This window comes from Pelophylax lessonae (assembly GCF_965119305.1).
Source record: "Pelophylax lessonae genome assembly, chromosome: 5".
Lineage (NCBI taxonomy): Eukaryota > Metazoa > Chordata > Amphibia > Anura > Ranidae > Pelophylax > Pelophylax lessonae.
Window position 1 is genome coordinate 314,683,337 of NC_138772.1, and position 26,769 is coordinate 314,710,105.

Consider the following 26,769-nt stretch of genomic DNA (forward strand, 5'->3'; position numbering starts at 1 on the left):
TCTGTGTTGACCTTAAAGTGAACAACTCAACACCAAGTTCATTATATGGATCCCTTATGTATTTAGATCATATCCCCCCTTCTCAAGAGAATAAATTCAGTTCCTCTAATCTTCTCTCATAGCTGAGCTCCTCCATGCGTCTTATCAGTTTGGTTGCCCTTATCTGCACTTTCTCCAGTTCCCCAATATCCTTTTTAAGAACTGGTGCCCAAAACTGAACAGCATATTCCAGATTAGGTCTTACTAATGATTTTAACAGGGGCAAAATTATCTCTCTCTCTCTGGAGTCCATGCCTCTGTTAATACAAGAAAGGACTTTGCTTGCTTTGGAAAGCGCAGCTTGGCATTGCATGCTATTATTAAGCTTATCATCTACCAGAACACCCAGATATTAAAAAAAAAAAAAAAAAGTAAATCATAAATAACGTTTTTCTTTTTTTTAATTTTTTTTTATAAGTGATCACATTCCCTCTGCTTTTAGCTGCATAAGAGCTAGGGGGAAGAGAAGCAGCAGCACGCAGAGCTTCCCAGTGAATGGCTTTGCAGGAGGGATATGTCCAGACAAGTCTGACCTGGGTTCCCAGCACAGCTAGAAAACTGACCAGTGTGCTCTCCTGCTTAGTGTGCTCAATTTTTATATAAAGAACAGGATACTTTCTCATACAAGTACATGGTACAGCAGGCACATATCAGAAATATGAAGTGTTGGGATTACGCACGCTTTAACGTTTTTTTTTTTTCCTTAATGTATTGCATTCTATTCAACAGACGCAGACAGGGCAGCTCTGAAGCGAGCCCACACGGGTACCCCCATTGAAACCGGCCTTCCATTGGGGCACTTGTCAAAAAGAGGGGGGGACCCCAGAAGAGGCGGATTGGGGCTGCTCTTTGCAAAACCGCTGAACAGAGCAGGTAAGTCTAAGCGCCGGTTCACATTACCGCGACGCTACTTCCTGGGGCGACCTCCGAGATCGCGGTGCGAGCAGCGCGCCGCGACCTCGGAGCGGCCGCCACGGACTTCATAACATTGAAGTCTATGGCGGTCGCCTCCTGGTCGCCCCAAAGAAGCTCCGGACCCTTTTTCTAGGTCGGAGCTACTTGTGTCGCTCCTATTAGAACGGGTCCGCAGCTTCCCTATGGGAGGCGACCTGCGGCGACCTGTGAGGCGACCAGCTCTGTGTGTCTGAATGAACTTTAAGCCCTGACATCCTTAGCAGCTGTCTGCTTGTAGTTCTCAATGAACTACTACTGCACTATAGAGCGCTATGGTAGTTTATAGAGTCTTCCTGTCAGGGAGAATCGGCTTACCCGTATGGGATGTATGGGCAAGCAGATACACTGACTGTGTGCAGAAGACCTGCATGGCATCAACAATCCGCTGATTGCTGGTGCAATGCTTTACAGGCTCCTACTACAAAAAAATAATACCTGGAAAAAAAATGTGCATTTATTATTATTTTTTTTTAAAAGTGAACTTATCCTTTAATGCATATACATTTTAAACTATTAGAATTATTTCTAGAGCTTATTTAAGTCCAGGGAGAGCCCCAGTGGATAAATACTAACTGAAAGCTCTGGGAAATATGCATTTCTGAATAATAAGACATGGCTAGCATGCTAAAATATAGAAAACATGTAAAAAACAGGATGAAAAAATTAATATGGTTAACTATATTTTGTCCCAGAAACAGTTACAAACCTTTTACTTCAGTTTTACACGCCTTCCTTGTGATGATCCCATTATTAAAAGCTAAACCTCTGAATGCTGTTCCAAACTTCCATTTTGGATACATAAGAGCAAGAAAAAAAGCATAATACTGTATATGTGCAGCATCTTTGGCATTACACAAGCAGCCTAGCTGCTGCTATTCCTTCACCACAAGCAAATGCACATCATGCTCATATAAATGAAGGAGTTAAATATACAAAGCAACTTTTCAGCAGGACTTCTCAGCAGCTTGTTGGAACTTGTTGCCTGCAATAAAGGGTCACGTGGGACTCTGAACAGCTAAGTCAATGAGTGCACTGAAAGCAGAGAGCTAGGCTGGCCAGTTTGCACAGGCAAGTTCTGGAGTTTTCCAAAAAAAGAATGCTGGTGCCAGGCAATTATTCCTGAGTGCAGCTACCTGGGAAAAGAGGGGGAGGAAGATAGGTAAAACCAGGTTGGCTGCTTCTCATTGGTCTGTACAAACACAGCCTCATCAAGTGAACACGCAACACGCAGCCAAACTCTGAACTCTTGTGTACGGGAACATCTAATTATCCCCATTCACAAAGCAATACTGAACATTTAATTACTTCAAACTGGGTAAGAAGAATACAGACTGTACTAAACTCTAAAAAGGGACTGCTTGCCAATTATTTGTGGAATAATTCATGCTTTTTTCATTCCTCACTCATGAACCACAAAATCACACGTACTTTTCACCATACACACTGGATAAAACCATTCTGAACAACCTCAGATTTAATCACTTATTCAAGAATGCTACGTTTCTCCTGTTACTATTAGGCTCGGTTCACACTATTGTGATGTGGGAACCAGAGTGATTCCAGTTCCAGCATCGCATATCTCTGGCAGACAGTTCACACTGCCCTATGCGAACCGCTGTGGGTGTCAATACAAAGTTAAAGAAGAACCCAGATCGGTTCGCAGATCGCAGTGCAAACTGCCAAATGGTGCAGGAATCGGATCATATAGGTGTAAACACCTATGCGATCAGATTTCAGTGCGAACTAAAAAAGGGTCCTGCACCATTTTGGTGCAAATGCAGGATAGAGATTGTATGGCTGAATTTGCATCGTACAGACATCGCATGTGATCTGCACAGCAGTGCCGTGTGAATCACATGCAATGTCTAACATCGCACCAGTGTGAACCCAACCTTAAGTTGACCAACACTGATAGTAGTACTTCAGACCAAAACAGAAAAAAAAATGAATGCCTGCTGAAAACAACCTACATAATCAATGTTTTATTTTAAAGTGTTACTAAACCTACAACAGCAAAATTAGTCTGCATATGCAGTAAAGCATGTTTGTTCTACTCACTGTGGCACCCAGGGGGTTAATCCTCTGCATTGCGTAAAATTTAGCAGTTTATATTTACTAAAATAATTGCATCCCCCCATGTTCTGGGTACTGTGGGAGACCGGATATAGTGAATGCAGGGTCCTGGGTTTATTAACACTAAGATCAACTTAGAGCCGGTTCACACTGAGGCGACGCGACTCCTTACTACTTCGGGGGCTACTTGTGCATTACCATGCACCACGACTTCGGAGCGACTTGCAGGGACTTCACATAATGGAAGTCTATGCAAGTTGCTCCGTGGTTGCCCCGAAGTAGTACAGGACCCTTTTTCTAAGTTGGAGCGACTTGTGTCACTCCTATTAGAACGGGTCCTGTAGCGGTCAATGGACCACGAGGGAGCGTGGACAAGAGCGCTGACAAGTCGCGCTAGTGTGAACCGACTCTTAATGACATTACACATATAAACAAGTACTGTTTGGCTGTACTTCACACTATGGTGTACTTTTAATAAACAGAGAAAAGCCGTGATCCTCAGGTGAGTACCGGTTTAGGTAGCTGAGATGAAGAGCAGAGAACATGTTCTTCGCTTCTCATCACAGTACATGGAGCGTTCTGTCACAAACGGCCAGTTTAGAAAAGTGAGATCTGAAGCTCTCACAGCCGTTTCTCTGAAATATCTCCATTCCAGATTCTCCAGCTCAGAGGTGGAGAATCAGGGAGAGAAGCTGGTGCGATTAGAGGAAGAAGACTTCTTTCTTCCTATATATCAGCACCAGTGGGTTTAAAATTAATAATAAAAAAAAAAAAAAGTATATATATATATATATATATATATATATATATATATATATATATAGTATGTATGTATGTATGTATATATACATACACACACTGTATGTACTGGTGTGTATGTATATATATATATATATATATATATATATATATATATATATATATATATATACATACACACACACTGTGCATGTGTGTGTATAGATATTGTATGTATATATACTTTATGTATATATACTGTGCATGTGTGTGTATAGATATTGTATGTATATATACTGTATGTATATATACTGTATATATACTGTGCATGTGTGTATAGATATGTTTTCATGTGTCAGAACATGTCATTACGAGTTCTTTTAAACTTTGGTTTCACTTTTTAAACATAGCAGCACTGTAATTCACAATATCTCGTGAGATTACAGGCAGTCCACCCACTTATACACGGATCTCGGTCGTTTTCAGAGGAAAAACTTCTCCTCTGATCACCCTGTGAGAAGTGAAGTTCTCCGCCTTCTAAACTGGGTGCCAGAGGAGATAATTTTTCTTTGAGAACTGCCGAGAAGTGAACTGAGAGAAAACTTCTCAGTTTATTAAACATACACCTATACTAATGTGTGGAAAACGTAAAATCTGTGCCTTGGGGAGCACAACCGTCTGACATGAAATGGTGCTCATACCATCACTGAACGCACATTGTAACCCACCCAAAGACTCAAAAAAATATAAGGCAGGTTCATTCTGAAATCGAAAAAAAAAAAAATTTAATAGGGTTAAGATTTTCATGAATATCCAACAACTTTTACATGGCTCAAATTATTACCCTAAAATTGTATTGCCCTGAAGCCAATGAAAAGAGTTTGTTACATCTGCAATTTAAAGAGTATTTTAACTAATGAAAAATGCCTTACATAATAAACGTTTGTTCAGATTACAAACAAATCTGAAAGTAATGTGCCAAAGAATTACAACTGAAATAATAAACCGAAAAGGGGAAGGAACCTTAACAAGATACTTTTGCATGTGCAAAATTTAGGAGAGATATACAAAACTATGGGAAAATGTTAATTTAAATGGGATCCAAAGCTCCACAATGCATTCATAACTGGGCCAGCAGCATTTTTTAAACTAGGCACAACACACATCTGTGGATTGTTTAAAATGAATTGCACTACAACACATCATACCAAGCTTGCAGTAAAGCACAGTAAAATGCATATTTAATAAATGGGCTGTAATATTTCCTAGTACTCACAGGGTCACCTTATATATGGCACTTTAAGATAAAAACAATGTTTAAAATGTAAAGTAGATTTTCACCCTTAAAATTAATTTTTATCCTCTTAATCCCACCTCCAGCTATAAAATAGGCTTTTTTGTTTCCTTTTTTCTTGGCAAAGGTTTCAGCCTGCCCCCAGTTCCTGAGAACGCATAGGCGAATGATGTCTCCAGAAGATGCCACAGGTGAAGATGGTGGCGTGGAACCCAAGGAGCAGCTGCGGAGAAGAGGATCTCAGCAGAACGCTTGATACACTGGCTGGGTACTGAATTTTAAGACAACCCAGCATCAGGTAAGCAGGGATGAAAAAAAAAGTGGTGTGCATGTTTAGTACCTAAACTAAACAGATCCAAAAATATCCTAAATTTATACCTGATGGCACAAGTACCACTATTTGAGATGCAGTGCTTTTGCAGGACCAGGATGTTGGCACATCCACTTTTCAGGAACTCCCCAAAATACACTATATTACAAAAAGTATTGGGACGCCTGCCTTTAAAACGCACAAGAACTTTAATGGCATCCCAGTCTTAGTCCATAGGGTTCAATTTTGAGTTGGCCCACCTTTGCAGCTATAACTGCTTCAACTCTTCTGGGAAGGCTGTCCAAAAGGTTTAGGAGTGTGTCTACGGGAATGTTTGAGCATTAATCCAGAAGCGCATTTGTGAGGTCAGGCACTGATGTGGATGAGAAGGCCTGGCTCGCAGTCTCTGCTTGAATTCATCCCAAAGGTGTTCCATCAAGTCAGCACTCTGTGCAGGCCAGTCTTGCTTTGTTCACTGGTACACATCATTTGGTAGAGGGGGGATTATGGTGTTGGGTTGTTATTCAGGGGTTGGGCTTGGCCCCTTAGTTCCAGTAAAGGGAACTCTTAAGGCGTCAGCATATCAAGACATTTTGGAGAATTTCATGCTTCTAACTTTGTGGGAACAGTTTGGGGATGGCCCCTTCCTGTTCCAACATGACTGCACACTACTGCACAACACAAGGTCCATAAAGACCTGGATGAGCGAGTTTGGGGTGGAGTAGCTTCACTGGCACTGCACAGAATCCTGACCTCAACTCAATAGAACATCTTTGGGATGAATTTGAGTGGAGACTGCAAGCCGGGCCTTCTCATCCACATCAGCGTCCGACCTCACAAATGCGCTTCTAGAAGGATGGTCAAACATTCTTTTAGACACACTCCCAAACCTTGTGGACAGCCTTCCCAGAAGAGTTGAAGCTGTTATAGCTGCAAAGGGTGGGCCAACTCAATATTGAATCCTAAGAAGTAAACCTGGGATGCCATTAAAGTTAATGTGCGTGTAAAGGCAGGCGTCCCAATAGTTTTGGTAATATAGCGTATAGGGGTGCAAGTAACGAATATTTTCATAATCAATTAGTTGGCCGATTGTTTTCATTAATCGGAATAAAAAGAAAAACTCAAAAGCGTGGCTGGCGTATAATTTAGTTATGTAAAGTAAAAAAAAAAAAAGACAATTTATTCTTTAATATCTCTATGCAGTGGTAAATACAAATAACCAGCTATAGAGTGAGAAAAGATATACCTGTGCTCAAACCCCAATAGCTTGTACATGTATGCAGCCCGCAAAGTCGTCTGGTCTGGCCCCCGTGCAGCTGAGTCTGTCTCTCAGCTGATCTGTCAGAACGGAGCCGATGCTTCCTGTATAGTTACGGCTCCGTTCTGACAGTGAGTGAGTCACAGGCGGAGTGATATCAAATGCACTCTGCCTGTGACCAATACAGGAAACATCGCCTCTTCCTCCAGCACAGTGCCGGAGCCAGCAGTACTTACAGCAGTACCAGCCAGAGCCAGCAGTGCCAGCCAGAGCCAGCAGTGCCAGCCAGAGCCAGCAGTGCCAGCCAGAGCCAGCAGTACCAGCCAGAGCCAGCAGTACCAGCCAGAGCCAGCAGTACCAGCCTGAACTAGCAGTACCCACAGCAGTACGAGCAGTACCCACAGCAGTACCAGCCAGAGCCAGCAGTACCCACAGCAGTACCAGCCAGAGCCAGCAGTACTCACAGCAGTACCAGCCAGAGCCAGCAGTACTCACAGCAGTACCAGCCAGAGCCAGCAGTACTCACAGCAGTACCAGCCAGAGCCAGCAGTACTCACAGCAGTACCAGCCAGAGCCAGCAGTACTCACAGCAGTACCAGCCAGAGCCAGCAGTACTCACAGCAGTACCAGCAGTACTCACAGCAGTACCAGCCAGAGCCAGCAGTACTCACAGCAGTACCAGCCATAGCCAGCAGTACTCACAGCAGTACCAGCCAGAGCCAGCAGTACTCACAGCAGTACCAGCCAGAGCCAGCAGTACTCACAGCAGTACCAGCCAGAGCCAGCAGTACTCACAGCAGTACCAGCCAGAGCCAGCAGTACTCACAGCAGTACCGGCCAGAGCCAGCAGTACTCACAGCAGTACCAGCTAGAACCAGCAGTACCCACAGCAGCACCACCCACAGCAGTGCACAACACAAGGTCCATAAAGACCTGGATGAGCGAGTTTGTGGTGGAGGAGCTTCACTGGCACTGCACAGAATCCTGACCTCAACTCAATAGAACATCTTTGGGATGAATTTGAGTGGAGACTGCAAGTCAGGCCTTCTCATCAACATCAGCGTCTGACCTCACAAATGCGCTTCTAGAAGGATGGTCAAACATTCTTGTAGACACACTCCCAAACCTTGTGGACAGCCTTCCCAGAAGAGCTGAAGCTGTTATAGCTGCAAAGGGTGGGCCAACTCAATATTGAATCCTAAGAAGTAAACCTGGGATGCCATTAAAGTTAATGTGCGTGTAAAGGCAGGCGTCCCAATAGTTTTGGTAATATAGCGTATAGGGGTGCAACTAACGAATATTTTCATAATCAATTAGTTGGCCGATTGTTTTCATTAATCGGAATAAAAAGAAAAACTCAAAAGTGTGGCGTAAAATGTAGTTATGTAAAGTAAAAAAAATGTATTCTTTAATATCTCTATGCAGTGGTAAATACAAATAACCAGCTATAGAGTGAGAAAAGATATACCTGTGCTCAAACCCCAATAGCTTGTACATGTATGCGGCCCGCAAAGTCATCTGGTCTGGCCCCCCCGTGCAGCTGAGTCTGTGTCTCTCAGCTGATCTGTCAGAACGGAGCCGATGCTTCCTGTATAGTTACGGCTCCGTTCTGACAGTCTGAGTGAGTCACAGGCGGAGTGATATCAAATGCACTCTGCCTGTGACCAATACAGGAAACCTAGCCTCTTCCTCCAGCACGGCGCCAGTACCAGCAGTACTTACAGCAGTACCAGCCAGAGCCAGCAGTACTTACAGCAGAACCTACAGCACAGTACCAGCCCAGCAGAACCTACAGCACAGTACCAGCCCAGCAGAACCTACAGCACAGTACCAGCCCAGCAGAACCTACAGCACAGTACCAGCCCAGCAGAACCTACAGCACAGTACCAGCCCAGCAGAACCTACAGCACAGTACCAGCCCAGCAGAACCTACAGCACAGTACCAGCCCAGCAGTACCTACAGCACAGTACCAGCCCAGCAGTACCTACAGCACAGTACCAGCCCAGCAGTACCTACAGCACAGTACCAGCCCAGCAGTACCTACAGCACAGTACCAGCCCAGCAGTACCTACAGCACAGTACCAGCCCAGCAGTACCTACAGCACAGTACCAGCCCAGCAGTACCTACAGCACAGTACCAGCCCAGCAGTACCTACAGCACAGTACCAGCCTAAGCAAGCAGTACCCACAGCAATACGAGCCAGCAGTTCCAGCCTGAGCCAGCAGTACCAGCCTGAGCCAGCAGTACCTACAGCACAGTACCAGCCCAGCAGAACCTACAGCACAGTACCAGCCCAGCAGAACCTACAGCACAGTACCAGCCCAGCAGAACCTACAGCACAGTACCAGCCCAGCAGAACCTACAGCACAGTACCAGCCCAGCAGAACCTACAGCACAGTACCAGCCTAAGCAAGCAGTACCCACAGCAGTACCAGCCTGAGCCAGCAGTACCAGCCTGAGCTAGCAGTACCCACAGCAATACCAGCCAGCAGTACCTACATCACAGTACCAGCCTGAGTCAGCAGTACCAGCCTGAGCCAGCAGTACCCACAGCACAGTACAAGCCAGCAGTACCAGCATGATCCAGCAGTACCTGCCAGCAGTTCTTTTCAAAACTTACCACCACAAAGAGTCGACTCCGCTCCAGACTGATCAACGCAAACCTGGAAAACCAGTTGCGAGTAGTAACATAATCAATACCAGCTAACATCACACACCTCACCAAAGAGAAGCAGATGCAGCCATCACATTAGGGGTGAGTTAATTAAATGTTTGACCAAACATAACAGGCACATTTTTAAGTTGATAATTTTGTACGGCTCCCAAATGATTTTACAAATACCCAAATGGCCCTTGGAAGAAAAAAGGTTCCCCACCCCTGATTTAAACTATCAGATGCTATGTTAATGTGTGACCACATATTAACAATACAAATTCTGTATGGACTATATGCGAACTATACATCTCTGTTTTTCATTGTATAATTTGCTGGAAAGGGTGCTCTGAAACTAAAACCAATACCTTTTTTGCAATTCTACTGACTTGCATTGAGTTCTGTTAAATTAGGTCACAAGCCGCAATAAAATCAGAGGTCCAAATTGCACTGAACTGCAGGTTTAAAATCACGCTGAAGTAGAGCGATTTCAAAGCCACAGAGGAAGCATTTCATAATGATAAAGAAACTGTAATATTTTTTCATTAGTCTAAAAAAAAAAAAAAAAAAAAAACACCAACATTAAAAATAGAAAAGTATCGGTACTCGTACTTCATGTTCTGGGGTGCCCTGACGGCACTTGTTGCTACTCCTGTTCTAAGAGTGCCCCCATAGTAAGCCGCAAAGTATACTAGAGGGTTCCCCTATAGCAAGGTAAAATAAAACTGCCTTTAGAATCACCCAAATCCCTTCCTCCTCCTTGCAAGGACTACTTGCCCCATGAGGCATTGCTCCTCACACATTCACAATCTTACTGACATGTATGGAGGGGGAGGAATGGGCTTGAGCGTGTTCAGGATCCCGTCAGGAAGCCGACGCTGCACATGGCTAATCACAGGCAGCGATACATTTGCTAATCTGCAGCTGTACAGATCGGGGAATGTCTCACTGCCTGTGTTTAGCTGTGTGCAAAGTGCTGGCTTCCAGGCAGGATCGGGCAGATGGGATCCCGAACACGCCCAAACCCATCTCTAATGTAGGGTGTACTCAGCTGTAGGTGCACTGCACTGTGTATACCGACATGTATGGAGGGTGTACTGAGCTGTAGGTGTGCTGCACTGTGTATACTGATGTGTATTGAGGGTGTGCTGAGCTGTATGTGTGCTGCACTGTATTTTCTAATATGTAAACAAATACATTTTGTAAGCAGGCCAACTAATCGGCTGACCAACTAAACAATTATGAAAATAGTTAACTATTTTCATAATCGATTAATTTTTTCAGCCATAATAGTGTACATAAAGAGAAATGGCGGCATGAATGATATTCATGCTAGTGTGTCATTTTGTACCAATGCACAAAGCATAACATGCTCATTCATCCTGAAGCTACCAGAGCCTCGCATAAACTGTAAACAGCTGACCATATATTGTCTGTGTAAATCTTAGAAAGTCTCAGTTTTAAAGTGCAGTGAGATGGAAAAGCAGCACTGGAAATTTAAAAATATATATAACTGGGGTAACTGCCCATTAAATTCATGCTCTTGTAGCTCCAAGTAAACAATAGTGGTCTCTGTGCTTTGAAAATAAAGGTTAGGCAACAAAACAGTTAAGGATGCTCCAAGTAATTTTTTTTTCACAAAACGCAGACTTATTTATGGTAGGAGCTTTTTTTCTCTTGTCAAGGACGAGCAGAGCACCATCCGAAATCATGTGCTTCACTGGTAATTACCCTCACAAAAAATAATGATCTATCTATCTATATACACACACTTTTACAGGTCACCTGCTCATTTTACTTCTGAAGATTGAAGGGGGGAAAAAAAATGCAGATATTGGCTAAAGGTATATAAAATACAGCACATTTATGTCCAAAGGCACTTGAAGTGATCCTAAACACATATTATACCTTCTCTATGTGTGGTTGATGACACTATTTTAATAAAAATAAAAAAAAATAAAAATACACCAAATTACCTTTTTCCTAATAGATATAAAACTTTCACATGACCCAGCTCTTTCCCAGCCTGTCTGCTGGGAAATAAGCAGGACAATGTCCTCATTCAGGTGAAAGTGGGACACCACCTTTGGAAGAAAGGAGGGACGAAGAGGGAGAACCACCTTATCCCTGTTAAAAAAAAAAAAAATAGAGACTTGCAGGAAATATCTGCCAGCTCCAACAGGCAACATGCATAAAGGATCGTAACCAAAAAAGTGACCTTCTGGGAGAGTGCAAGTAAAGATACCCAATATTCACAAAAGGAGGCTGCTAAAGAACTGAGAGAACCAGGTTTAGGTCCCATGACAGCAATGGAGAGCACACAGAGGGAGCTACATGCCAAACCCCCTGAAGGAAGGTACAAACCAAGGAGTGCGAGGCCAAAGAGCATTGAAAGTAAAATCGAAAAGGCAGAGATCTGGCCCTTAATTGTACTCCTGGCCAGTTTCTGATCAACACCTCGCTGGAAAAAGGGTAAGATCCGAGAAACTAAAGGAGCGCGGGTGCAAATCCACAGCCTCCCACTATGAAATGTAAGCCTTTCAAGTGAGGCGGTAGATCTTCTGAGAAGTGACTTCAACACCGCCGGAATCACAGAAGCAGACAACCCCCGGTACCTCAAAACCTGGCTTTCAATCCCCAAACCGTCAAAGTCGAAGAGGGTAAAACAGAATAGAGGATCAGTACTTGGGACAGAAGATCTTTGTGCAGAGAAGCCCCCATGGGATGTCCACGACCAGCCTACATCAGTGTACCAGGAGCTACCAGAATGATGGGATCCCTTTGGACTCTATCCTGCGTAGCAGATAAGAGAATAGCTTGAAATAGGAAAAAGGTGTAAAGGAGATTAAAAACGGGTCCATGCTGCCAGCAGAATGCCCATCATATTCATCAGAGCATCCCTCGCTCCTGACCTAACTTGACACCTTCCTGTTGAGATAGGAGGCCAGCTGATCCACAAACCGCATACCCCACCACCGGCAGATTTGACTAAACACCTCAGGGTGCAGGGACCACTCTACTTGAATAAGCATCAGACTAGCTCTCTTTCTGCAAGCTTTCTCCACCCAAAATTATGACCCAGAATGTGAAATTCTGCCCACAGAAGAATGTATGAGGCCTCCAGCATCACTGAACTCCTTGTCCCACCCTGGTGATTGACATAGGCCCCTGCCGCTCTGCAGTCTGACTGGATCCTGATAGGGTGCCCCAGCACAAAAATTCCGTCCAATGAAAGGAGCACACAATCTGATCACTCATAGCTCCAGGACACTGATGGGTAGCCGAGATGCCTCCGGCGTCCAATTGCCCTGGGACATCCTTGAACTCAAAACTCCCCAGAGCCAGCACCATTGTGAACACTCAAAGGCCAGACCTAAGGGGAGTGCCAAACAATGTCCAGATCCAGAGGACCCTGTCACTTACATAAGGGGGCTTGGGTCTCCACTCCAAACCAGGCACAGTCAGGAAAAAACTCCAACAGAGGAGACAAACCACCCCCAACAGCTGCTGCACACAAGGGGAACCCCAGCAGGACTCGCCAGAAACAAAACCCAGGACATCGAAGAAGCAGTGCTGTGAGTGGTCTGTCAGCCAAGAGGTAAAATGGAGGAGCCAAAACTGGTCCAGGACAGAGGAGACACCCCCCCATGCACACAGAGCCTGCATAAGAGGGCCACAAAAGGTTGAAGCCATGCGGATACAGGAAAATTGCTGCCGCTCAAACCCCTCCAAATTGCCTGCCCTTTGCATCCTTTCAGGCCAAATGCATTGGGAATAGATGTTCTCCAAAATGGCTGGCATTAAATTCTCTGGCAAAACGTCACCGCAACCTGCAGGCCCCACAAAACAATGGCTGTTGGCCTCCTGCTGAGCACACTCCAGAGAACAAGGGGTCCCTGCACCTCACAAAACTCCCCATACCAGTATAGCAAAGCTGCAGACCCCCCAGGAACCAGAAGAAGCCCTGCTTGCCCAAACTAGAAGGAACCCCAAGCACAACAGGAGAAGGGGGGTCTGACAGAGTAGAGGACTGGAGGGGGAGCTGTTGAATGGCAATGGGAGCCCAAACCTGGTGGGGAGGAGGAGACCCCCACAGGGTTGACCACCCAAGAGGAGTACCTGCACCCTGCATTGCATAATATCTAGTTATTGATCCAGCAGGAGTTGAAAGAAAACACTCCAGAGACAGATCCACCTCCCAGGGTGACACAGACACCATGAACTCAGTCATGTGTTTCCCAGCAAGACGTTTAGCTTGCCAGATGCCCCGGTCCAGAATAGGGTGGTCACAGCCAGCCCAGTACGTAGCTTAAAGGTCTGCGTCCAGTGTGGGATGACTTCAGGATCTAGATTACCCAACCTATCGCTCCGCCAGGCTGTTAATTGAAGATCAACACAGGACAAGTTCCAAAAGAAATGGGGAAAAAAAAAAATTATAGAACCACAGGTCCAAGGAGGGGAACTAGCTCCTTACTCTTTAACCGCTTGCCGACCGCCGCAAGTAGATATACTGCGGCGGTCAGCCCCGGCCAGGCAAAGTGACCTATATATACGTCACTAGCCTGTGACCGGTTTGTGAGCCAATAGCGGGCGAGCGCACACCCGCTGAGGCGCGCGTCCACCCCGGCTTGTTCACTGAAGAGTCCACGCGTGTGCCCAGAGGACCCAATGTCCGCCGGTCACACTACGATCGTCGGTAGAGCGGGAGAAAGGCGGGCGGCTTATGTAAACAAGCCGCCTGTCATTCTCCCCTGTGTAAAAATCGAGATCAGACGGTTCTACTATGTAGAACCGTTGATCTCTGTTTTTACAATAGTAGACCTGTCCCACTACAGTTAGAAACACACCCCTAGGACACACTTAACCCCTCCCTCTCCAATACAGTTAACCCCTTCCCTGCCAGTGTCATTTTTACATATGTATAGCACTGATTACAGCAGTAATGTCGATGGTAACCCCAAAAGTGTCAAAAATGTCAGTCAAGGGTCCGATCTGTCCGCCGCAATGTCGCAGTACCGCAAAAAAAAAAAAAAAAATCGCAGATCGCCATTACTCGTTAAAAAAAAAAAAATGCCAAAAATTACAAAAATCTTTCCCTTTGTTAGTAAACGCGATAACTTTTGCGCAAACCAATCAAAATACGCTTTTTGCGATTTTTTTACCAAACATATGTAGCATAAAACAAATTGGCAGAAAATGTTAAAAAAAATTGATTTTTACATTTTTTTGGGGAATTTCATATAAAAAAAATTTGAAAAATATTGTTATTTTTGCAAAATTGACGCTCTTTTTTTATTTACAGCGCATGATCAAAAAATTGCACAGGTGATCAAATACCACCAAAAGAAAGCTCTGTTTGTGGGGAAAAAAAAAGGACGTGAAATTCGTTTAGGTACAGCGTCGTACGACCGCGCAATTGTCCGTTAAAGTCACGCAGTAAAAAAAAAAAAAAAAAAAAAATTGCAAAAAAAACCCTGGTCAGGAAGGGGGTAAAATCTTCCGGGGCTTAAGTGGTTAATAGGCAGAAAAAACTGAATTGTTTATAGCAGACAGAGGGTTTACTATCAACTAGGACTACCCATAGGCAGTGCAGTAGTTTTTTTCTGCCTAGTGTCCTAATGTTGTCTGATATCTATTAGAAGCCTCTTTAACTGAAAATTAACACGAGGAAACAAAACAAAAAACACATCTCTGCCATGCTTATCTAACTCAACTGTGCAAAGCATTTTTTTTTTTTAAATAGTATTGTAGCATGCTGAAAAAATGTTCAAGCTTCTCTTACTTGTCCGATTTCATTAGCAGGTTGGCTGGAAGTTCCAGAAGCTGGTTATGCTGAACGTCCAGTATCTCAAGCTGAGTACGCTCAATACATTCTGGAAGTCGGGGAAGTCGATTATACCCTACGAGCAATTTCCTCAGACCATTGGCACAGAAGAGCCTGTGTGACAACACAAAGACAGACATGCTTATAAACACAGTTTGTAACAATTACCAAAAGGAAAAAAAAAAAAGTTGCTGAATAATTTTGAAAGAAAAACTCTATAAAGTCAAATAACCTGGACCAGAGGTGTGAGAACTATCTGAAGGTGCATGTCTATCTTCAAATGATCATTCCATAAACATGCGTTTATGATTGTGGGCATGTTCATGCAGCATAATAGACACCCTTAGCAGCATCTCCTCCTGGTCAACTATAGTTCCAAAAACTAAAATAAAATCTTGTTGTACACCTGTCCCACAGACTCAATTGACTGTTCTATAACTCCCTGTCCTTTAAATGTGTTTATTTTAGAAGTTTGCTTGTTATTCATATTTATTTTAAGTAGAAATGAGTGATTGCTTTATTACAGTTCACAGAAGATCCTTTCTTACTAGCTATAAGTTGCAACTGGTACAAACAACAGAGGCACATTTCAACTCCAAACTGAATGCACAATACCACAAATACATTTAACATCTCCTACGGTTTATTTTAGATACCTTCATTATATTTTTACCTAAAATCTTTTTTGGTGTTCATTACCTAAGTGACAATACCTTATAGCAGGGGTAAAACTGTATGTGATCTACAATCAGCGCTGCCCTTCACTATCCAAATACTGTGTCAATATTTCAGTATACTTATTAATATAAATTACTGCTGTACACTGCAAGTGATTCAATCACGCTACAAACATATACATATTCTTACAGTGCAGAGCAACCAAAAATCACCATAAAAGTAATACAATAAAAATATAATAAAAATGTGTGCTAAAGCTCCCTTCCCACCACCATTTTTCTCTTGGTGTCAGAAAAACTTGTCAGAAGTGACTCATGCAGATAGCAGAGGGACAAGGCCGCAGCCAGAAATAAAACTTAGTGCTCTGATTGGGGACAAGTACACACTATATAGGGTTATGCTTTACTCATATTTCATATCAGGGGTTTACAACCACAACCACTTTAAGCGTTTCTGCATAATCTCAAACAAAAATGAATGAAAGTTACTGGTCAACAGGGAGAACATATTTCCACAAAAGTATTCAACTTTTTTCCTCAAACCAGGATAGATCCATTTGGATTTTTAAAATTTGATGCAAAGAATTACGAGTTTTATGAGGAGTCCTTATATGACAAGGTTTTCTGTGAGCTGTAGCAGTGCTACAAACCTACTGAAAAAATGGTGAAAGCTACAAACCTTTTCCCAGCAGACAGGACATCCAATTGGGAGAATTAAGAGGACTCATTGTTAAAACTGTATTGTGTTTTTTGGTAAGTCTGTCGCAACACACAAGTATTGGCTTCATTTCAAATGTACTGTATATGATACATACAAGAAAAAAAAAAAAGAGGTAACTAACCACGTTTAATATTGTACTGTTTTGATTTCGCTTTCCAAAATTTAACATATTGAGCTTTTCCTAATCCAAAGTAGACAAATAATTAAAACAAGAGAATACAAGTACTTGATAACCTATAGAAACACTGTCCCTTAGAAAGAACACTCACCTTGCAGGAAGCGCAGTCAGGAGATTGTGACTGACATCCAGCACCTCCAGGTTTTTGCTCTCACTAACCCACTCAGGCAGGCAATCTATGCAATTCCTGTAGAAACAAGATTACATGAGAACAGTATTTACAGCTGTAAAAATAATATCATAACAGTGTTATAAATAATTGCATGTGTAATTGTTTTGTTTTCTTTTAATGAAGAAAAAAAAAATTTACACACCTAAGGGCTCTTTCACACGGGCGATCAGATCCGCCTGTCAGTTTTTTAGGCGGATCTGATCAGATGCCCCATTCAGCCCTATGGAGCAGCGGATGTCAGCGGTGACATGTCCGCTGCCATCCGCATCCGATCCTGTCTGTGAAATCCGGACGGATGGAAACCCTATTTTCCATCCGTCCTGGGGATCGGATGAGAGCGGACAGGCGGTCCGCTCTCATCCGATCCCCCATAGAGAGCAGCGGGGGCTGTGACACCTCCCTCTCCGCACTGCAAGCGGAGACGGAGCTGTCATCCGCCGGCTCAGCGGGGATCGCGGATCGATCCCCGCTGAGCAGCACGGATCTGCCTATGGAGGCGGACCCTGTGAAAGAGCCCTAAGTCTTTCATTTACAGGCAGAATCTCTATACAACTCAACAATCAACAAAAGGAAATCATTTTTAATTCTGCCCTAAAGGAAAGAAAGTCAGAAAAATATGATCCCTAACCTATTGGTTGAAAAATGGAAGAGTTAGCAATCAAAAACTATGCCACACAAAGTGAAACTGCAGGATTGCACTCTTACCACAATTTCTATCAGATTCCTGATAAAGTAAGAACATATTTAAAACTTTTCAGTATACTTCTTATCACTACATTAAATATTTTCAAGTGGCTTTCACATTTTGGACGGATGATTCCTTTATATTTCTGAGCTACATTAATTTACGTATTTTCGTGCCTTGGAGCATGCTGTGTTAGGCAGCCTAATAATTTTGAACAGACTGGCAACAAACAATGCAGAGAAAACAGTACCTGCACCATTTTTTTCCCTGCGCATTGCACTTATGCAAACCGCATATGCACTAGGTGTAATAAGAGGTCATTCAAATTCAATAGCAACGCAACAATTTGTTCTAGGATTTGCAGCAAAAGGGGTGATTTATCATAAGTTACACCAAAGTATGGGTTAGAAGGGTCCCAATAGTATCTCTATTGCAGTTTTCTCTTAAAAAATTAAACCTATTCTCGCTTTAAAACCCTTTTCAGCCACACACATTCTGCCAAATATTGAAATGAACTCAAAATCCTGAAATGGAAAGCCAATTTTGTGCATTAATCACTACTTTCGCAATCAAAAACCACAAATTGCTGCATGCAATCTGGAAAAGACAGACGAAGTTGACTGCAATTTCTATACCTTGTCTATACCTTGTCAGCATACATAGGTGTGTGCAGCCTATTGCATTAGGGTGTGCACCCCAAAGCTCAAACACATACCCGTGTGTATATACTGATGGTGTCAGTAGGGTAGAGATCAGTGTCTGTAGTTTTAGTGTTATTTTTTTATTCTTTTTTACAATTTTATTTTTTTTGTTAGCCCAGTTAGGGAGCTTTGGTGAAATATCAGGGGTCTAAACTAGGGGAATCTTCACCACAAGGGGTGATTAGGGTGTGCTGAGGCACACCTGGCACACCCTGTGCGCACGCCTATGTCAGCATAATTGAATATACTGATAATCAAGTGTGTAAGTGGGGCATTTTTCCATTTTAGTGTACATTTCCTTTAAAGCGAAACACTTTTAATTGGTGTTGGTTAATAAGGTACTCCTCTGTAGATTACTATAATGCTTAGAGTGATCTTACAGGGTGAACTTATTAGCCATTGTTAAAGCAAAAAAAATAAAAAATGATGACAACGCTAATGAAATTACTCAGATTGATATTAGTCATTCCCAGAAGGTATTTTAAAACAACAAAAACTCCTACACAAGCTTAGCATTTTGGTGCATGGCCTTTAAACACACTTCAATCATATTACCAGCTAAAGATTAACTTACAGTAATCAAAAATTCCTCAGAGTAAAAGCACTGAAAAAAAGAAACCAACAACCCAGTGATAATCTTACACAATGTGCTGAATCTGACCTTTTCCTGCAATGGGGCCCTGAGGAGATTAAAGCCGGCCTTAGACTGATGGAAATTTAGCCGGCTCTAGCTGAATTTCGATCTATCAATGGGCAGGCTGGTTGTACTAAAGTCAATGATTCGATCAATTTCAGTACAATCAGTACTTTATTTTTGGCTCAATTACTGCCAGCAGCGATTACTGTATTTTGCCGGCGGGGAAGGCTCCCCATCGGCAGAACACAATAGCGCTGTGGGAGGGAATCCCTGGTTGAAAGAAATAAAATTGCATAAATATGTGGGTAGCCTTAGAAATAAATTGAGAAAACTGAAGCAAAACATGGGACTGTTACAGAAGTGCAACTTGCCCATAGCAAGTTTCTACAGGTAACAGCTTTCTTAGATCAAGCCGTAGTAACATATCCTTATACTGCCAAAGTCTGGTTTATTACATCTTTCAGATGTGAGTTCCACACACATGAAAAAGTCAGTTAAAGCCCAACTCCGAGCAAATTCGAAATGATCCCTTGCAGTGGGATTACACCAGCACTGCAAGGTTTACTTGCTCATTTTGCCTAGGGGAGATGAGAAACCGTTTTAGTTACCAGATTCTCTTTTCCCCTGGCAGGCTGCATTTCCCCACAATCCAGCGGTGGACTGTCCCTCAGCGTACACACACCAAGAGCAGGGCGATGGCCCTGTTCTGATCTTGATGACATCATTTATCTCCTTGACAAAACCAAGCAAATAATCATGCTGCAGGGGTAATTTATTTGCCTGGAGTTTGGGAATGAATGACACTTAAGTCCAATCTTCGCTTTTGCATTTTCAAGCCTTCTAACACCGTAATTATCACTTTAATCAGAGTTAAGCTGGCCATACATTGATTGAAATTCGGCGGGTTCAGCTAGGACTGACCAAATTTCAATCCATAAATGGGCAGGCTGGTTGTATATAAGTCGATCTATTGATCAACTTGCGTACAACCAGCCTGTTGAGTTCTTCCCAAGCGATCAGTGCCGTGGGCAACACTGACCATTGTATACTGATGGCAGAGAAGGCTCCCTGTTATCAGAATACAATACCAGAGCGGAAAAAATTCTCCCATCAAAAGAGTAGAAAAAGGGGGGGGGGGGGGGATGGGCGCAATGACCAAAGATTACAATGGAGGAAAATCCAAAGAAGATATATCAGTGTTAATTCTAACAAGTATATCAAGTGTAGTAGGCCTCCTTAACAGCAAAGGTGTACCGAGCATCAAAAAAAAAATATATATTTTTTTTTTAAAGGAACCATACCTGGAAATATCCATAAGGGCCAAATTACAAGGGTCTGGATACACATCCAAGTGGATGAGTTCTGCAAAAAGAAAGCACAACATTATTGTAATAAAATTAATATGCAAAAATGCTACTTGCCTCTGCAAAAGTTGCTATAATCGGAAAACCTGAAGTTTAAGTAGTACAGCCAAAGCTCGTGTAGCTGTACTTCTCCCGTGGATCACAGGAGTCAGCAGACAGTGGGCTAAAGCCTGCTGTGGGCTGATGTCACAGTACCGGTCCAGGCAAGATTATGACAATGGAGTCGGGATCATCCCAACCTGCTTACCACCTAGCTCTCGTCGGCTCACTCCAGTGAGTGCGGGAGGGGGGCTTTGAGCTGCTGATTGACAGTCACCAGCTCTCTGCTCATGGAGCTGTGAGAACCAAGCGACCGCGGCGGTGTTCGGTTGCTCGGTTCTCTGAGTTAGAGGTGCCAGGGGACAGATGCTGCATCCACCCATGTACAGTGCATCCGGAAAGTATTCACAGTGCTTCACTTTTTCCACATTTTGTTGTTACAGCGTCATTTCAAAATGTATTAAATTATTTTCCACAAAGTTCTTCAAACAATACCCCATAATGGCAACGTTAAAGCTGTTTGTTTGAAATCTTTGCAAATTTATTAAAAATAAAAAAAAACAAGAAAAAAAAAATCACATGTATGCAAGTATTCACACCCTTTGCCATGACACTCAAAATTGAGCTCAGGTGCATCCTGTTTCCACTAAACATCCCTGAGACGTTTCTATAACTTAATTGGAGTCCACCTGTGGTAAATTCAGTTGATTGGACATTATTTGGAAAGGCACACATCTGTCTTTACAAGGTCCCACAGTTAACAGTGCATGTCAGAGCACAAACCAAGCCATGAAGTCCAAAGAATGGCCTGTAGACCTCCGAGAAAGGATTGTATCGAGGCACAGATCTGTGGAAGGGTACAGAAACATTTCTGCAGCATTGAAGGTCCCAATGAGCGCAGTGGCCTCCATCATCTGTAAAGAAGTTTGGAACCACCAGGACTCTAATAGAACTTACCGTCCGGCCAAACTGAGTGATCGGGGGAGAAATGCCTTAGTCAGGGAGGTAACCAAGAACACAATGGTCCCTCTGACAGAGCTTCAGTATTTCTCTGTGGAGAGAGGAGAAGCATCCAGAAGAACAACCATCTCTGCAACACTCCACCAATCAGACCTGTATGGTAGAGTAGCCAGACGGAAGCCACTCTTCCTGGAGTTCGCCAAAAGGCACCTGAGGGACTCTCAGACCATGAGAACCAAAATTCTCTAGTCAGATGAAAAGATTGAACTCTTTGGCCTAAATGGCAAGCTTCATGTTTGGAGGAACCCAGGCACCGTTCATCACCTGGCCAATACCATCCCAACAGTAAAAAGCATGGTGGTGGCAGCATCATGCTGTGGGGATGTTTTTCAGCGACAGGTACTGGGAGACTAGTCATGCTTGAGGAAAAGATGAATGCAGCAATGTACAGAGACAGCCTTGATGAAAACCCGCTCCAGATCGCTCTGGACCTCCAAATGAGGCGAAGATTCGTCTTCCAACAGGACAACGACCCTAAGCGCACAGCCAAGATAACAAAGGAGTGGCTACGGGACAACTATGTGAATGTCCTTGAGTGGCCCAGACAGAGCCCAGGCTAACCCGATTGAACATCTCTGGAGAGATCTGCAAATGACTATGCACAGACGCTCCCCGTCCAATCTCATGGGGCTTGAGAGGTCCTGCAAAGAAGAATGGGAGAAACTGCCATTTATAGGTGTGCCAAGCTTGTAGAAGCATACTCAAGAAGACTTGAGGCTGTAATTGGTGCAAAAGGTGCTTCACCAAAGTATTGAGCAAAGCCGGTGAATACTTATGTACATGGGATTTTGTTTTGTTTTTTATTTTTAATACATTTTCAAAGACTTTGAAACAAACTTCTTTCACGCTGTCATGGGGTATTGTTTGTAGAATTTTGAAGAAAATGAGTTTAATCCATTTTGAAATAAGGCTGTAATATAAACATATTGTGGAAAAAGTGAAGCGCAGTGAATACTATCTGGATGCCGTTCTCCCTTTACTGAACGATTTTAGAATACAGGTTGACTTTTCCATACAGTGCCATAATAATATTGTTAGCCATTTACAAGAGGTGTTGAGCTTTCTAAAATATCAGAAAATTAAGATGAAAGAGTACCTCCTCGTATATTAATACAACCCTGCAGTAGCACAGTACTTTAAAGCCTAATTCTAATTTTTTTACGATTTGGAGTTGGAGGAGAGTTAAAATTTCTGTTCGGTTAACATTTTTGTCCAGGGCACCTGTGCATCACATTTTAATTGCAGTTGTCACTGGTACAGGAAGAACTATATAAAAAAAATGTGCAGCAGCTTTCATATAAAAAAGTAGTATAACAAACCAAATCAACATAAAAAAAACAAAACACCACTTTAAATTTGCAAATTGCATGAATATATCAATGTGCAGAATAGATCAGTGCATAAAATAAAAAATGTCCCAGTGAAACACTGTTCACAATAAGTGGAAACTGAAGAAACAATCCACGATCGTCAGATGTGAAATCACTCTTCTTTAAAGCGTTTGAAGATGAGCCACCATCTCCCTGTGAAGTCAATACTTACCAGAATGGTTGGCTGCCCTTACAACAGCATATGCACCTGTGACTCCTGTCAGAACTACCCAGAGTGCGAGCAAGACTTCCCGAAAATCATCGTCCAATGACACCTCCAGATGGAATCGAGCTAAGAAATAAAGGTCCGTACACACGAGTCGAAATTCGGCCGGGAATTTTCGTCCGACGACCAATCTGCTGATTTTCGGCTTGTTAGTATGATGCTTCCGACAACCGACTCCGACTTTTCGGCAGAAAAAATCCTGGTGTGCAGGCTATATCATTTTTGTCGACCGTCAAAACACGTCCGATTTTCGTCTCATTAGTACAGATTTCGATGGGGAAAAATCTTATGAGCAAGACTAGGCATGCTCAGAGATGAAAGAACACAAAGAAACCAATCCAACACATGACATTTCTGAAGTAGAATTCGGTCGTGCGGGAAAACTCGTGTGCAGTCTAGAGCACATTCCAACCAACAGACACCACTCTGGACAAAAGACGGACGACCGGTCGGCGGAAATTCGTTGCGTGTGTACGAGGCTTTAGACTCGCCAGGAATAATCTCCAATAGGGTCAAAGTTTAATACAATATAGTATAAAAACAATCCACATGGCGAGGCAGCTACCTTGTGGGAGGGGTCATCTAAAGATGGCCGAAAGACTTATTGAATAATAGTTACACCACAAGTGATTTCTCTGTAAGGGAGAAGTCGTCTATCACCTTGGGACACTTGCAAAAAACTCCGGAAGGTGGGTGCCCTCAAATGCTCTACCAGTGTCCAATCACCCAACAGCAATAATATTCAACATGTGTGCTGTTCTTTGTAATTAAAATGCTTTTATAGAAGTATAAAACAGTGTAACTTACCATTGGATGATGCATAAAGAGCTTTCAAATAGTAGCCACTGATTTTGAGCGCTGTCAGGTGGTTTCTTTCACAGTGTAAGACCTCTAAATTGCTTAGAGAAGTCACATCAAGCTCTGCCATGTTGTTATCTCTCAGATCCAATTGTGTAATGTTAAGAAGGAAGTCTACATCATCTGCCAATAAACTTTGGACCGCATTAAGCCTAGAGATACAAACATTCAATCGTGTTATTTTATTTATTTATTTTTTTTGGGGGGGCAAAAATATATTTTATTGCAAGCTAGGCAAACCAGATTTTTTGCACACTTAAGACTGACCTCATATTGCCATACAAGCAAGATATTTGTGACTAATTATGGTTCAACTACTATCAGATTATGGCATGCATGACATTGACGGAATCTAGTACACCTTCTATCTGTGGGAAAAATAACCATTGGCCTTTTAGTAAACATTTCTATTGGTTTCCTATTGTGTTTTGTTGACTCAGCTGTACAGTAGTGTGCTTTACTGCCATGAGAGGCTAACCTAATGCTGAAGAATTGGGCTCACAATGCAGCTGAAGCTTTCGAATATTCTAATCAGGAAGGGTTCATTAATTCTAGAGTACTTTGCCTGGATTTTGCAATCTATGCAAGGAGCAGCCAATAAAGGTTTCAAAAGTTCATAAAACAAATGCAAATAGGCCAGTGAAAATTCACTTTTTGTATGCTTTCAAGCTGCAAAACCTTTATAAATCATATGTTAAAGAGATGAACACACAAATTGAGTTACTATGGCCCTGTTAAAACAAATTGTGTGTGGTGACATCTTGTTATAAATTGTGCTATTTTATTTAAGAGTAGTGAACTAAACATATAGATTTGTAGTTTAGCAACTAGAAGAAACTTTGGTATTTTATTTTAGAATCGGTTGAATAGGAAGGCTGAGTGTTTTGCATTGAAATCCAGTCACAAGGGATAAAACCATTTTATTTCTAACAATCCTGTATAGAATTGCATCTTGGGAATGAGTAACAACTAGGTAGTAGCACTGCAAGGCAGCCTGCCTGTGAATTGAGAAACAGGGTTACCACTACTTACATAAATTTCAAATCTAAACTAGAAACAAGGCTTCTAAAACTTTGGTAGTTACTGGATTTATATTTAATGCTGATATATATATATATATATATATATATAAATAAAAAACAAAAAAACACAGAATATAATTTCATAAGAAATTAATTTTGGAGAACCCCATATAGAAGAGAGGAGACACACACACACAGTGGATAATTTACTAAAACTGGTGTGCGCAAACTTTGGTGTAGCTCTGCATAAAAACTAATCAGCTTCCAGGTTTCTTTGTCAAAGCAATTGAACAAGCTAACGTTAGAAGCTGATTGCAAAATGTAGTGCAGCTGTGCATGGTAGACACTCTCCCAATATTAGTAAATCAACCCCACAGTATACACCTTTACATAGGCATATTATACACATATAGGGTCCTTTCACACGAGCGATATGATCAGATCCGCCTGTCAGTTTTTTAGGCGGATCTGATCGGATCCTCCATGCATCCCTATGGGGCAGCGGATATCAGCATCCGATCCTGTCCGTGAAATCTGGACGGATGGAAACCCTATTTTCCATCTGTCCAGGGGATCGGATCGGATGAGAGCGGACAGGTGGGTCTGCTCTCATCCAATTCCCCCATAGAGATGCATGGGGCTCTGTCACCTGCCTGCTCAGAGGGGATATGTGCATCGATCCCATGCTGAGCAGCATGGATCCGCCTACGGAGGCGGACTGTGTGAAAGAAGCCTTAGGGCTTCACACGGGCGGTCCGATCAGATACGCCTGTCAGTTTTAGGCGGATCTGATCGGATGCCCCATTCAGCCCTATGGAGCAGCGGATGTCAGCGGTGACATGTCCGCTGACACCCGCTGCCATCCGCATCCAATCCTGTCCGTGAAATCCGGACGGATGGAAACCCTATTTTCCATCCGTCCTGGGGATCGGATCGGATGGGATCGGATGAGAGCGGACAGGCGGTTTTTGTTCGATATCAATGCCTGCCTCCAAACACCTGCAGAAAATGCCTGAAAAAAATTATACGCTCAGGTGTGAATGGAGCCTAAGGCTGGCCATACACTATACAATTTTCTTATTCAATTTCCTTTAGATTTACCTTTAACTATGTAGTGCAAGGGCCGGCCTGATTGCATACAATCTGAAAGTGTTTAGGTTTGACCCTATATTACATGGTTTTGGTAAATCTAAAGGAAAGTTGAAGAAAATTGTATAGTGTATGGCCAGCCTTAGGGAGGGAAAAAAAACAAAAAGGAGAAATAACAGAAAAGGCCAGCCATAGATTGTTGGAATCTCTGCCTGTTCAGCAGTAACCAGCCGAGATCCAAAACATGTATGGGCAGGCAGATCAACTTCGGTACAACCTGCCTGATGGATTTTACACGCGATTATATCTAGCAGTTCGTAAAGTAGCTAGCAATATTCACTATCTTTACCCTTGGTTGCAGGAAAGAATTTCCTTTCGTGTATAGCCTGCAAAACTTTGCTGTCTGGGAGATATAAAATTTAAACTTAAAAGGAGATATCAATAGCAGCCTGGAAACGCCAGCACTGTATAGCCGACCATCCTCTGATTCAGCAGGGACCAGCCGAGATTCAATCCATCGATCGATTGGGTACAACCAGCATGTTGGATCTTTAGCATGTAATTGCCGCTAGTAATAATCAGTTCTCCTGGCAGGGACAGCTCTCTGTGTGCCTCCCCCGCCCCCCCCCCCCCCCCGCACACAACAGCTCCACAGGAGTAATTTCCCCAATCTACACTGACTATGTTGACTGGGAAATCAAGCGATTTTCTTTCCTGCAACCATGGGCAAGGAATGTGTTGATGGGGGAATTGAGCAACTTTTTTCCTTCAACCTGCGGCTGAAGTAAAGAAAATTGGGTAATGTATGGCCTGCCTAAGGCTAGTTTCACACTACTGGGATGCGACTTACAGTGTGATTATGGGG

General features: G+C 42.9%; 1 protein-coding gene across 2 annotated transcripts in view; it reads right to left on the reverse strand.

The window, feature by feature from the left end:
- Positions 1-26,769, reverse strand: part of PHLPP1 (PH domain and leucine rich repeat protein phosphatase 1) — a 272,576-nt gene that overhangs the window by 59,253 nt on the left and 186,554 nt on the right. For both annotated transcript variants that reach the window (XM_082257744.1, XM_082257743.1), the window contains exons 7-10: positions 23,743-23,945; positions 20,218-20,278; positions 16,813-16,908; positions 15,104-15,259 (exon numbers count right to left, since the gene is read on the reverse strand). In XM_082257744.1, coding sequence (XP_082113870.1) covers positions 15,104-15,259; positions 16,813-16,908; positions 20,218-20,278; positions 23,743-23,945 — 516 coding nt within the window. The remainder of the gene's footprint in view (positions 1-15,103; positions 15,260-16,812; positions 16,909-20,217; positions 20,279-23,742; positions 23,946-26,769) is intronic.